The sequence below is a fragment of the Lissotriton helveticus genome, chromosome 10 (assembly GCF_964261635.1).
Source record: "Lissotriton helveticus chromosome 10, aLisHel1.1, whole genome shotgun sequence".
Classification (NCBI taxonomy): domain Eukaryota; kingdom Metazoa; phylum Chordata; class Amphibia; order Caudata; family Salamandridae; genus Lissotriton; species Lissotriton helveticus.
Genome location: NC_136071.1, coordinates 842,087,208 through 842,101,556, shown reverse-complemented (window position 1 = coordinate 842,101,556; position 14,349 = coordinate 842,087,208). Strand labels below are relative to the sequence as shown.

At 42.6% G+C, this 14,349-nt stretch overlaps 1 protein-coding gene across 3 annotated transcripts in view; it reads left to right on the top strand.

The window, feature by feature from the left end:
• OSBPL3 (oxysterol binding protein like 3) overlaps positions 1-14,349 on the top strand; it is an 861,863-nt gene that overhangs the window by 596,792 nt on the left and 250,722 nt on the right. Inside the window, exon 14 of one of the 3 annotated variants that reach the window (XM_078663461.1) lies at positions 935-1,042. The exons of the other annotated variants lie outside the window; for them this stretch is intronic. Coding sequence (XP_078519587.1) covers positions 935-1,042 — 108 coding nt within the window. The remainder of the gene's footprint in view (positions 1-934; positions 1,043-14,349) is intronic. 3 annotated transcript variants of the gene reach the window in all.

Here is a 14,349-nt window from a genome sequence, read left to right as displayed (position 1 = left end):
CTCAATTATCTTCCTCTTAGCTAGACATACTTTTCTCCTTTGTGATATCATTTTCGTATGTGAGTAGCAAAGAGATGTGAAGATTAGAGCTGTGGGTGAGGAGCTTCTTTTAGATTGAGCGTGGGGACACTGTGGGCACGTGATATTTCGAATTTACTGAACCAGAGGGTTTGCGATCGCTTAAACTCTTTGTACATGAAGCCCTAAATGTCATTACTGGTGATCCATTACTCGTATACTTTATGGCTTTGTTTGTTCATCTGACAGTTGCAATCATCAATTAACAGGTCTGATTGATTCTGCTCCATTCCTCCCTTCACCTGCAAGTGCTCCAGGTACATAGAAAGATAGGGGATTCACACAGGCACGATCCCTCTGGAGTTTCAGCATACCTCCTTGTAGAATGCTTGTGAGACATTAACCATTGTATCTGAGAAACATTGATCCGGATTGTAGCATAATGACCATCACATTAGAGTTCAGTGCAGCATGTTTGCAAAAGTTTCTCGACAGGTTTGCTTTGGTTGCAGTTACTCTTGATTGCTATTTTACTCCTTAGCCCACTGTAGTGTATCCAGAGATGGAGTATGTAGAGCTGGGTTACCAGCTATTACAGTATGTAACCCATTTGCAGCCAGATCAGCCTTACCACATTTTTTAATCAATATCAAATGACACTCTTCTAAACAGACTTCTGCTATTTTTGCCCCATGAGAAAAAGCAGAAAATTCAGAATTGCAAATAATGACAAATGTGAATGCATAGGAAGAGCTCAAATATTGTTGTGAAATACCACTATGTTTAGTATTAATGGCAACTGTATGCGGTAAAAGTGTGCCTTGCATGTTCCAATTATATAAATGTAACAATTACTATGGTCGATGTGTATCTCTTTGAGTGATTTTACTCCACCATATTTGTTTAACTATTCCAGGCCATTGCACAAAACTCAGAGCTTAAAGACCGGTTGCGTAGAATACATGTCGAATCTATGCTTCTTGATTCAGCTACCATTGCACAACCAAGCCCAGGGTCTATGAAGGTTGGTACACTGCAGACATCTTGCCTTGTCCTGTTCATCATTGTACCTTAACCCTACCCCATACATCTCCTTGGATACCCCAACAGCATGTGTTGCATCAATCCCTGTGCAGTTAATCTGTGCTTGCTCCCCCTTCCATGATGCCTCTTCCAGTTTAGCCCTGCTAAAACTCCTCAACACTAAGACCCTCACTGCAAATGGCGATTTAAAATCCCAGTTCTCTCCGTGCTCTGTAGTTACCATTACCATGGTCCTGGTAATCCACGTGTAAGCAAATTATAGAGATTGCACCTTTTTGGGGCACTAGCATGCAGGAATTGGTGATTCTACCCTGGCTTTCACACAGACTTCTGCTGCATTTACATGTGAAAAACAAACGTGTGATTTTGGTCGCAGTAACCTTCTTTTCTGCACCCATCAGAATTTTCAAGCCACTTGTAAAAAGAGTCTTCGTATTTTGAGTGTTGCCTATGTGTTTTAATTTTTAAATTAAAGGAGCACAAAACAAAGAAGAGTAAAAAAATTTTTTAATGCATTTCGCATTTGTTTTATTGACCTCAAATGTCCTATTGGTAGGGATAGAAAAAAATGTAATCTTGTAAAAATAGACTGTTCCATCAAAATCCGAGGTTTCTGAAAATAAGATGACACTTGATCCAAGTTGTGTTGCTTTTCTTTTGCTCCTTAAATTAGAAATGTTATCATTTTGTGTTAGAAATGTTGTATGCATTCGTGTACTACCTGGCCGTGACATTCCATTCTACCTCAATGTTGATCCCAGGAGCAAAACAAAAATAAACCAAGCATTGGTTTAACGCTTAAGCGCATCTCAGTAGATTAACATCTAGGCCACATAAATGCAAACACTTTGTTTCATAAATATGTTCCCAAACATCCCGCAGTTCTGACGTGTACAATAAAAGAACCACAGGAAACAATGCTCTGAAGTTTTACTATTAAAGCCATACCTGCAACAGTTTCTTTGATCTCCCTTATAGCGTTGTCTAGCCATTCATCTGCCATCGTAAGTCGATCAGTGTAAATTTGTTGGTGCATTTTAAAGAACCCGCTATCTCTAGCCATACTCAAAATGTGTGCATCTGTTGCTGTTTTTATCGGGTTACCTTGAAAAAGATGTTGTTTTACGTCTTTATTTTAAAAGTACAATTCACGAAGAGAAGTAATAAAATAAAACCCAAAAGTAAAAAGAAAAAAAATCGGAGATGCAAAAACATTACGAAATCTCAAGAACGAATAGGAAAATCCAATGAATGCAAGCTTTTTGAGAAACCACCACATGCTCATGAAGAGAAAAGAAAGGTGATAAATGTGTTTCCACTTGTTTCTGCGAGGGATCCCATTGGGCTTACATTGCCACTAAAAGCGACTTTCAAATCTGAGTGCTTAAAATAATTGTTCCGCTTAAAAAATAGTAAAAACTCAAATACTAGTGTATTCATCCGCCCATATGCCAATTTCTAGTATTTATTATTAGAATAAATATAAGGCTTGTACATTTGATGGGGAGACCCACATTTACATCCTGCGTAATATATTTAGTTGGTGCATTTAATTATTTCAAGTTGGTTAGAAAAAATAAAACTCAGAATTTGTGCAACATCACAAACGTGGAGATACGTAGCATCTTGAACTCTGTATCAGTATATGGCAAAAGAATATATGAAGCCCGTTTTAAATGCTTTTTTTGTGTAGAGCATAGGTAAAATATTGTTTGGGTATGTTATAATTTTAAAGTAAGGAATGTGAGAGTATTCGTTAATGGAATGAGAACTCACCTCTAATAATAATCATTCCTTGTCAGTGTGAACAACTAAATAACCTGTACTCAACTCTCTGGTAGCTTGGCACAAATTAGTCGAGCTTAACTTAGAGGCAATGTGTGAAGTATTTATACAACACCCAAACTGTATTAAAGTTAAAACACAATACAAGGAAAATCCCAAACCAATTTAGAAATATAAGGAATATTCTAATAAATCGAATGACCCTAAAATAACAAATATCCAATAAGTATAACCAGAGATATGATTTTTTTAAAGTTTGAATTAAAAATAGCACCAAAAAGGACAGAGTGCTGGTCTAAGCCATATCTGGTCACTTTTGACCCGGTCAGATTCAAATATATTACGGCTGACCGCAGGTCAAATACAGGGGCCGGCAATGAGTCGTCAGTGGAGCAAGCTGCAAGATGGATCTGAAGCAGAGCTCCGTGCTAAAGTGTGGGGTCCCTATTAAAATGATTTCTTGATTCATTTTTCTAGCTATTCCCAAACCGTATTCAGCACTTATAAAAGGTAAAAGTGTAAACAAGTGTTAACCTATGGGAGAGCCAGCCTTGCCACAGTAGAAAATTATTTGAATGTTGTTTTACTGCCAGGACATGAAAACATTAAATATTATACATACATTTTAAACTCTGTGCACCCTACCTTTAGGGCGTTTAAGGCCTGTTTTAGAGGTGACTTATAAATAATCAAAAAACAAGAGTTTTATTTTGCCCTGTTGAAATTGCAGTTTAAAACTGAACATGTCTCCTGGACTGCCACTGCAGCCTCGTGTGCACAGTGCTACTGTAGTGGGTTGTGCAATAAGTGCTGCAGCCCTCTGGTAGCATTTAATTTGCAGTCTCTGGGTACATGTGGTACCTTATATTAGGGACTTCTAAACGAATGTAATGTGCCAATCAGGAGTATACCAATTTTAACAGGTTTCGGAAGGCGCACAAGCACTTTACCACTGGTTCGGCGGGGTAAAGTGTACAGGGTTCTGTGGCCAACAAAAGCAAGTTCCGCAGTAGAAGGTAAAACATCTGAGGGAATGCCCTGCAAAAGAATCTGTGCCCCTTTTACAAAGATTTTGCCGCAACTTACTCTTGAATTCAAAGGGTTATCAAACAGTATTATAAGAGTAAGTCACACTTACTACAGAATAACAAAGCATATTATTTGGCAGTAGAGATCTGAGTAATAGATTTTAAGGAAAAATCAACAGCATCATTGTCAGCCCAAAGAAAAGTAAAGACCTCCTGTATAGTGTGCTGAATTTCTAGTTACTTAAACAAATCTTCTTTGCAATCTTATGAATGTCATAGAGGACCAAGGCTGCCCACACTCTTCTTAACCAGCCACAAGGACAGATGTCATCCCACCAGACAGTTGAATAATTTTCCTTCAGTAAGATCTCAATCTCAGAGGTAGCTGATGGTATCTCTACCTCCAGACACTTCTCTTTCTCTCTCTTTCTCTCTCTCTCTCTCTCTCTCACTCACTCACTCACTCACTCACTCACACACACACATATATATATATATATATATATGCCCCACCAACATTATGCAACAACTTACTCCTCTTATCTTCCAATTTGATCACTCTCTTCAATGAGTTCTTTATTCAGGGAGTGATACTACATGATTGGAAATCATCAATTACTAAACGTTTCTTAAGAGTCTTCTCTTCCACAGGATGATTCCAACAATGTTCATCCTGTTTATCTGCTGCTCTACCTGGCTACAAACATTTGTTGAATCTCAAAAGCACTCCTTTAAGGCTAGTTTCAGATCTGGCCATTATTCAGAGCCAGTTGTGACCTTGGTATTAGGCAAATCTGTGTCGTTTAGTTGACAGCACAGAAGTAGGACCTGTTAATGGCTTTTGATGGCATCAGTTATTCGCTGCTATAGAACAGAGTCAGAGGTGGGTCTAGATGATGTGGCTGTTAAATGGATTACCTCTTTTCTTGCCAATCACTGCCTGACCATCTTTCTCCATCCTTACAGATCAGAAGCCAGATGTGGTATACACCGGGGCTCAGTGCTTTCACCTCTCTATGTAACATCTATAGGTTACCTATTACCCATCTCTTCCACAGTATGGCAGCCCAATTTTATATTTACACTTATACTCATGTGATATTGAAGCTAGCCACCTACTTGATCACTACTTCTGGTTCTATTTCTGGTAATACGAACGTTCTAACAGCAGTGTGACGCTGGATGGCTGCAATAGTTTATAAACATATTACAGTTCAAATCGAGAGCCTTGTTACCAGGGATTTTATTCACAGCTAGAGTGGTACCTGTTGGCCAGTGACCATGGGCTCCCCACTGCCTCCATTCAAAAACTGTCCATAAAGTTGCCCATATGGCTCCAGATTCCAATAGTAGGAAGATGTTGCTTCTGGCATACCAAACTTCTGAAAAGAAATCCTGTGTTACATCAGGTTTCCACTTAAGATTTGATTAGGTTTATAACTTTTACTGGGTTCACAAAAATCACAAAGCACACACGTTGGAGTGTGTGAAATTCGACGTAGTTGTGTTAAACATTAAACCAGAGTAATTTCCACCTGCAAAAACGTTACATGTTTTTGGTTAGTCAAAGTTGTTCATTTACTTTTAGTCCTCTTTTTCTCTAAAGGTAAATTGTGTTTTTCTGTGTATCAGGTCATTCCTTCCTACACAGAATGCAAATACAAGGTGAGCAAACAGATATTTCACATCCCTTTTAAACACTTGCTCCTGCCTTTACCAACGTCATTTGTGATGTCTATCACATGTCCCGTGATCAAGGCCATAACCCTCCCCTCCATGAGAACACCTATTGTTCCACTCCAAACTTACATGATGGAAGAATTAACATACTGCCGTGTGGAGTTCCTCAAGGCTCATCCCTAAGTCCGACACTATTTAATATCTATGTGTCGGACCTTGCTAGTGTCATCAAAAGCCATGGGATGAGCCTAACTTCATACGCAGATGACACGCAACTGGTATTAGCCATCAAAGGCGACGGTCGGGAGGTGGCCCAACGCTTTCAAAATGGAATGCTGGCCATAGAAGATTGGATGGCGGTAAACAGCCTAAAACTCAACTCGGAAAAAACCGAGGTGGTCATTTTCGGACCACTCCAACCATCATGGTCCCCAGTCTGGTGGCCATCTACTCTTGGAACACTCCCGACACCAGTGACTAAGGTCAGAAATTTAGGAGTCACTTTTGATGATGGTCTCATTTTCATGGACCATGCGAATAAAGTAGCATCAACAGCCCACTTTAAGCTACGCATGATCAAGAAAATAAGTCTGTTTCTACCAGCAGCTGCCATTAAAACTTTGGTTAGCTCTCTGGTCCTTTCGGCACTTGATTATTGTAATGGTTTATTCTTAAATACTCAGGCCAGGGTCCTAAAAAAGCTGCAGTCGATACAAAACGCTGCAGCACGTCTACTCTCGGGACTTCCAAAATTTGCAGCCATATCAGGAACAATAAAATAACTACACTGGTTGACAATCCAGAATAGGATTAAATTTAAATCCTTATGTTTAGTTTACAAGTCCTTAAACAACACAGGTCCCCTATTTTTAAAGGAACAGTTGGTTCGATACCTCCCCCCTAGACAGCTCCGGTCCTCCAATCTCAACCAACTAATGGTCCCTCGGTCCAAAACAGTTTCTTGGGGTGACCGTCGTTTTTTGACAGCGGCACCTAAACTATGGAACACCTTGCCACAAGATATTAGACTCAGCCCATCACTCCTACAGTTCCGCAAGAAACTAAAGACCTGGTTGTTCAACCAATAGCTGTTTTCTAAAAAATACTTTGGACATCGCAAGCCGTATTGAACAACAATCATGCAAATTTCAGCGCCAAGACGCCCTTGGGTATAAGCTGCGCTTTATAAATGCCAAACATAAACATAAACATAATATCTATAGTTATAAGTGACATTTTCATTTACATAGTTCCACTAAACTTGATTCTGTTAATCAGGAGGGACATTAACAAAAGTAAATGCATTTTTGTGCATTTGAATTGCACATATGTACTCACACTTATCAGTTGAGCCGTGAGTAAGTTAATGCACACTAGGTTCTGCCCTTCTCTGGTCCATTTACAGGTACATATAGAAGCTTCGACAGAGAATCCGGTACGAATAGCAGGGGTGTTACTAATGTTCCACGAACAAATCGGTAAAAGTTTGGTAGCTGCTTGATTGTTGGTTTGGTTCCTAGAGTCTCTGGCGGGTTAGGTCAGATAGATAGCTGGACCTGAGCAAAAAAATGTACAAGCTGCTGCGCCGTATGGGTTGGTGGGGCAGGCTGACAGCCGAGACTCCGCTGTGGAATAACGGTCGACTTCCGGCGCTGGCCTCCCTATCGGGGTTTGGTGGCTGGGATGCCATTGGGATCTCCTCCCTCGGCCATGTCCTCGCAGGGACCACCCTCAAATCCTTTCAGGATCTCAGCTCCGAATTCAATATGCCCAGGACCCAATTTTTTAGATACCTACAATTCCGCCATGCACTCGCGCCAAGTCTGGTGGGACTGGACCAGCTTCCTGAATTCAGCCCGGTGGAGGCCAAGCTCTTCATGGGGGACCTAGGAGATAAGAAAGTCTCCAAAATCTACCAGACGCTAGTTACTCACTGCTCTTCTTCTCTCCTGTCACTGAAGGCCTCCTGGGAGACAGATGTTGGCCCGTTGGATGAGGATGACTGGAGGGAGGCCCTTGAATCCCCCCGCGGGGCTGCCATTGCTGTGCGACTCAGGTTCATACAATTTAAATACCTGCATAGAGCTTACTACACTAGGGAGAGATTGTGGAGGGCAGGCCTCATTGCCGCTCCGGAATGCTTGCGCTGTGGAACTGAGAGAGGAACGCTGCTGCATACAGTGTGGTCTTGTGTGGGTCTGACTCGCTTTTGGAATGGGGTGTGGAATTGTCTGTCGGAGGTGCTGGGGTGGGATCTCCCCCGTACACCCAGGCTGGGCCTCCTCCATGTCCTGGAAAATGTTGGAGGCAACGTCTATAAACGCCATCTACTGTTATTGGGTTTGGTTGTGGCTAAGCGTGATTTAGCGAGAGCCTGGAAGAGTGATCGTGCCCCCCCACTTACCGCCTGGAAAGCGGGCTTAGACTTTCTTACGGGCTTAGAATTACCTGTATTTGAGGCCAGGGGGTGCCCCCGGAAACATTATAAAATTTGGAAGCGGTGGGCAGACTACAGAGGACTGACTTTGGAACCCCCGTTGATTTAGAAGATGTGCCGCCTCCGACTGGGGACCTTGGGCCCTAGGTCGCTACCTGATACCTACATTGCCTTGCTTGTATCTTTGGTGAAATGAGAACACGTGCATGGGGTTAGGGTGGGATAAGGGGTGGGTAGCCGGGAGAGGGAGTTGGGGTGTGTTTTGGGGGTGGGTGGAATGTAGGACCGGGAGGGGGGCAATTTCAAATGTAGGCTTTCTGTTTATCCTGCTATATGTTTACTGTGGACGGTATCCTCCTGATTGTGGAGAACTGTACTCTGCCTAACATTCCAATAAAGACGGTTGTGAAAAAAAAAAAATGTACAAGCTTAAAAATTGTGAGAATTTTGCGGGCCTTTGGTTCATAGACTAGAAAACCCAAAGGATGCACAGAGTTTAATCTTAAAATCTACCACATATGGTTTGGGGTCCCCATCCAAAAGTTATTTTACAGGTTAGGCAACCGTAAACATTTCTGTGTCTTTGAAGGTCAAAGTAGAGATTTCTGAACTACTGGACCGTGAAACTTGATAACAAGGATTCCAAAAGCATAATTTTGCCATTTTCTGCAGTCTGTAGTTTGTGAATTTAGTTGTTTGGTGGTCCATCATTGAGGCAATTTCTGCAGTCTATGCTGGATGAATTAGATTGAAAAAAATCTGTGAATTTGGTGTTCAATTCTTTTAACCATGAACCTTATTTGGGCTTTTGGTGACTGTTAGCTGTCCAGCTAAACTCCAAGGCATGTCCCGTTCTCCTGAACAAGACAGTGTTGGTTCAGCTGCTGGATTACAAATGGCTGTTTAAAAACTTGATAATCTTTTTAGGGTGCACATAGCTTTAGCCATGTTAGTGTTATCCATACTGTTTCTGTTGTTTAGGTGGTCGACTGAGTCAAGTAACTTTTACTCCATAGTAATGCAAAAAGAAATCCATTCATGGAGATTGGGTTGAGGCTGGTTATAAGGAAGATGTTCATATATGGAACAAAGATGCTTCCTGAGCTTCACTGCAGTTGGGCTTGTTTAGTTCTGCAGAGGGGACCAATGACCATTTGTTTGAAGCGATGATCTAGACAGGGCTGCAAGCACCCTCACCCCATACTATGGGTACACAACAGTAAGTTTGTAACTGATTAACAAAATAGGATGTCTATGGCTTGGTGTCTTCACAGGGCTAGAATAACAAGTATTTCCAGTATGTGCAGCTTGGCCTATGTCAGCTGAAACACAAAATAGTGCATTGCGAGTGCTTGGATCCTGATTAAACAGGGTGACGATGCTGGTGGGAGTTCAGGGTGGGATGTACTGGTTCACAGCAGTTTCATGTATTGGTTTAAATATTGTAGGCAAAATTGCCAATTTCTCCAAAATTGATTGGGATGTCCTTGATAAGTGGTCCTATGATATGGATGTCTTTACATAGGACCCATGGGAAGTATATAATCTGCTGTGAATGGGTGAGCGTAATTGTTGTTAACTGTATAATTTCTTGCAGAGAGATGAGATCACTAGGGAAATTGCAGACTAGGGGATTCATGTCTCCTGAAGCAAGATGTCCCATAGAGTGACCACAGCACTGATTTTGTGGATTGCATCATTGAAAAGTGAGGACAGTTTTTACAGTAATTGCTTACATATATGGTATAGTGATTTGCATTGACAGAAGGGCCTGTTTTGGCTACTGGGAAAAGGGTTTTGAAGCTTTCCCTTCGTCAGAGTCTTTTTGCAGAACCTACTGTGTAGTAAGTTAGTGAGTTGTAATAGCTTTGTCTCTACGTGAAAATATCGCTTGAAATAACGTAGGAAGTTTTTCACTGGCGCTTGCAGCTGGAATCCGCAAGTCAGGAGTTCGAATTCCCTGTTCTGTTGATGTTGGTCATGTACTGGATGATGGAGGGTTTGTAGTTGAGTTTCGCTTTCGACAGGGCGGATCTAATCTTAAGGAAGTTGTAAAATTCCAGCTCGGAGAGGTTAAGCTTTGTTTTTAGCACATTAAAGGAGGCTGGGCTATCCTCCACGTCTAGCTGTTTGGGGTAGGAGATGCCCATTTCCTTCCACGTCTCCATGGATAGTGGTTTTCCCTATATTTTATCTTCCCGTTCCCCCACAGTGATTCCCATCTTGTGTTTTTTATGCTGATGTCCATTTTCTGGTCTACCTTGAGTAGGGCATTGCGAGTGTTTGAGTGTCGGATTTGAGGGTTGTGTGCGTTTGTTGGCTGTGAGGAGGGTTATGGGCTCTGGTTGTTTAGTAAGCTCCTCTCAATCTTTAGCCACGCTGGCATATATTCCTGTTCATGGAGAACCCAGTATGCCCCTTGTCTTGCCAGGAATGCAGACTAGAATGTTCTGAAGTCCGCGAGGTTCAACCCCCCTAGCTTCTTATGTAGCCTAAGCTTCTTCAGGCTTATCCTCGCTCTCTTATCTCTCCACAGGAATTTGTTGATCAGTTTGTCTAACTTTTTGTGGAAATCGTCCGTTAGTGAAAGGGGAAGCATATTGGCTAAGTAATTGACCATTGGTGTAATCATCATCTTTATTGTCTCTATCCTCCCCCACCATGTTATGTATCTCGGTGACCACCCTTCCAGGAGCCTTTTTACTTTTTCAACCAGTTGACTTTCATTCTGGTCCAGTGTGCTCTTGAGGTACCTGCCAAATTGTATCACCAGGTATTTAATTAAACCATGTCGGGGTCCAGTCTGAGGGCGACTTAGGTGTACTACGGGTGCCGAGCGTTGAGGGCGGTGTGCCGAATACGCTTCCACCCCCCTCCTGAGACCCATGGTGTTTATTTATAACACCCAGAAAGTGCAGAAACGATCAGCAGAAGCCTCCTAAACCAGGACTAATTAGGGATAAGTCTCTATTCCTAATTTTTTTGCACTTTTTACACTCTTTAATTTAATCTTTTCACATTCACGTCCCTTGGTCAGGGTGGGCCTTAGCGTGTCCATACCGCCGGGGTTTTTTGCACACCCAGTCCTGAAGAATTGCCGGGTAAATTAACACCGTTTCTATGGCAAGAAACATGTCGACAACATTGTAGGAACCCACCACTCAATTAAAAGTGGACTGGTCCCTCACATACTTTTAACTCCATTGTCTTTAGTGATCATTTAATAAAAAAAAATTCTTTGATACACTACTGACGTTTTTTAATCCTCCATCACTCACTAGTTTAAGTTTGCACGCAACACGCCCTCTCCTCACCATCCCGCTCCGCAGTAATTCTGGCGTTGCAGCACACCAAAGAGACACTCGGTCTCTTTGGTGGGGCCCGATGATGAAGCATGTCATCACTAGGTGGTGAGTGAGGGCCTTCCTTAACATCCCAGTGAGGTTGTTCTGATGCTCCCGTGATTTAATTAAACCAGTCTGCCACGCCAGACCCGAATCCCCTAGCATTTCTTTGGTGGTGTGGATATTAAGGGGTTTACATTCCGATTTGGCTACGTTTAGCTTGTATCCAGAGTGGCCAGAATATCTACCTATGGACCTTATTAGGGCGTTAATAGATAGTTGGGGGCTCTCCGTGAGTATGAGGATGTCATCTGCGTATGCGGCTAGCTTAACCGTGACATAATTTATGGTAAAGCCCTTCATCTCTTCATTGGCCCGATGTCTCTGATCAGAGGCTCTAGGGCCAACAGGAACAGTGAAGGCGACAGGGGACAACCCTGTCTTGTCCCTCGCTGTAAATTAAACGGTTCTGAGACAGCTCCATTGATTACTATCCTCGCGCTAGGCATTTTGTATAGGGCCATTACTCTGTTTATGAATGCCTCCCCCAGTTTGAAAGTCTGCATGCATTGCCTCAGGAAGTGCCGGGATACTCTATTAAACGCTTTCTCAGCGTCTAGTGTTATGGCGACCGCGGTCTCTTGAGTCGCTGCTGCCTGCTCTAGTATGTGACACAGGAGCCTTGTGTTGTCGTGTGACATTCGCGTCTTTAGGAATCCTACTTGCGCATTGCTTATTACCTTTGGTAGAACCCTGTTCAGTCAGGAGGCCAATATTTTCGCATAGATTTTACAATCGACATTGATTAGTGAGTTAGGCCTATAGTTTTGCGGTAACTGTGTGTTCTTGCCTTCCTTTGGTATTACTACTATGTTTGCTTCCAACATATTAGTAGAGACTGCTCCTGCCTTGACTAGGTGGTTGAGTGTTTTCTTCAAGGTGGGGGTCAATATACTTAGAAATGTTTTATAAAATGTGGCTGTGTAGCCGTCCGGGCCAGGGGCCTTGTTGTCCTTGAGAGACTTCACTGCCCCTTCTATGTCTGTTTCGCTTATCTCTTGCCCTAGGGTGTGTGCTTCCTCATCTCTGATCTTTGGTAGGCTTAGACTTTCCAGGTACTCTGTGCTTCCTTCCTCATCTAATGACTGGCCTTTATTGTATAGGTCCTGATAGAATTCGCTGAATGTTTTTAGTATCTCTTTGTCTTGTGTGTGTAATGTTTTTCGCGTCAGTGACCGATGCTATGGTGTGTTGTTTTTGTTTGTGCTTTAAGTGAGAGGCTAGAATCCTACCTGCTTTGTTTGCTTCACATAGGTTGATTGCCTTATACTTGTTTACCCACAGTCCTGCCCTTTCACTCAGTTTTATTGTATTCATATTTCTTCTTTATGAGCAGTGTTAGGGTGGATCTGTCCTTTAAGTCTATGCTGTGGGCTGCTTCTAGTCTTTTTGTCTCTTCTTCTAGTTGGTCCATTTGTGCTTTTGCCCTCTTATTAATTTTTCCCTTAATCTCTATTATTGTTCCCCTGATTGTAGCCTTCAGTGCATCCCATACGGAGCTAGGAACCATGTCCAGTGTGTCGTTGGGTCGTATGTATTCTTTAATGTCTTCTTCTATATTACTTTTGTTACTCTCATCTTTCAGGACATCAGAGTTGAACCTCCATCTACGCGGCATATCTTCGTTGTGGCGTCCGTTCAGCAGAAGGCTGATGCATGAGTGGTCTGAGATAGTCCTAGCCGCTATATCTGAGTGTTCTGCTAAGTGTGTGTGGGTGCCTGATATTGAAATGTAATCTATTCTACTGTAGGAGTTGTGAGGGTTAGAGTACAATGTGTAGTCTCTGGTTGTTGGGTGCTGTAGTCGCCAGGGGTCTTTGAGGTTGTATTTGTTGCATATGCTCTTTAAGTTCGTTTGAGCTTTGGGCGGTAGGGAATGGCAGTGTGACTGTCTGTCTAGTGTGTGGTCTAATGTTAGGTTGAAGTCTCCTGCCAGGACTAGTAGCTCGGTTTGGGAGATTGTCACCAATCTCCTCGAGACCCAACCCACCCCAAAATTCAGGGCCTTCTTTGTTCGGCCCGTATATGTTTGCGCTATGGAAGATCTCTTCCCCTCTTTTCAACTATGTGATAAGTATCCTCCCTTTCTCATCGCTTTGTTGGTCAACTATGGTGATGTTAGAGTTCTTAGCCACCAGCGTAATCACCTCCTGTTTTTTCCCGGTTGCTGGGAAGCAGGCCATCTGCCCAATCCACCTCGCACTTAGTTTTTGTGAGTCTTCTAATGAGTCTGGATCCCTGCAGGAGCATAACATCTCCTTTTGTCTTTGCTAGGTAGTCTAGGTTTTTTTTTCCTTTTTAACCGGATGGTTGAGGCCTTTGTCATTTAGGGACACTATCATTAGGTTCGTAGCAATTGAATAACTGCTGGCCTGTGTCATTTGTGTTAAGTGCCTGTCGCCGTCTCTTTGGGCTTTGTTGTGTAGGGCTTGCTCACTCCCTCCCCCAGGGTCCGCTTTCATGCTTTTTCTTGTAAGAGTAGGTTAAGTGGATAGTAAAGTGTTCGAGTAGGGGACAGTAAACAGGACATCAGGTGTCACACCTATACCGCCTACTAAGTCCTAGCACCACAAAACTAAACAAAAAGGCAACCGCATACTGGGAGAAAGAGCTAGGGACTACGCTCAGTGAGAGAGAACAACAACTTCTATGGTCTTCCACCACACAAAACAAAATAACGCCAACACTAGCACAAACAACATTTTGGCTACTGTACAAGATCTATTGGACACCAGAATGTCTGGCGACCTTAGAGCTCGGGGAAAACGACCTTTGTTGGAACTGTGACAAAGTGGGCGACATTGCACACCTACTATACCACTGCGCCAAAGTCAAAGCATTCTGGACTAAAGTCTTCGACTTTATAAACAAAACACTAGGATGTACAATCAAACCAGAATTTACCTCCCTCACAGCTTCATTCCTAACCACTGAGCTAGACTCAAGACAAGAT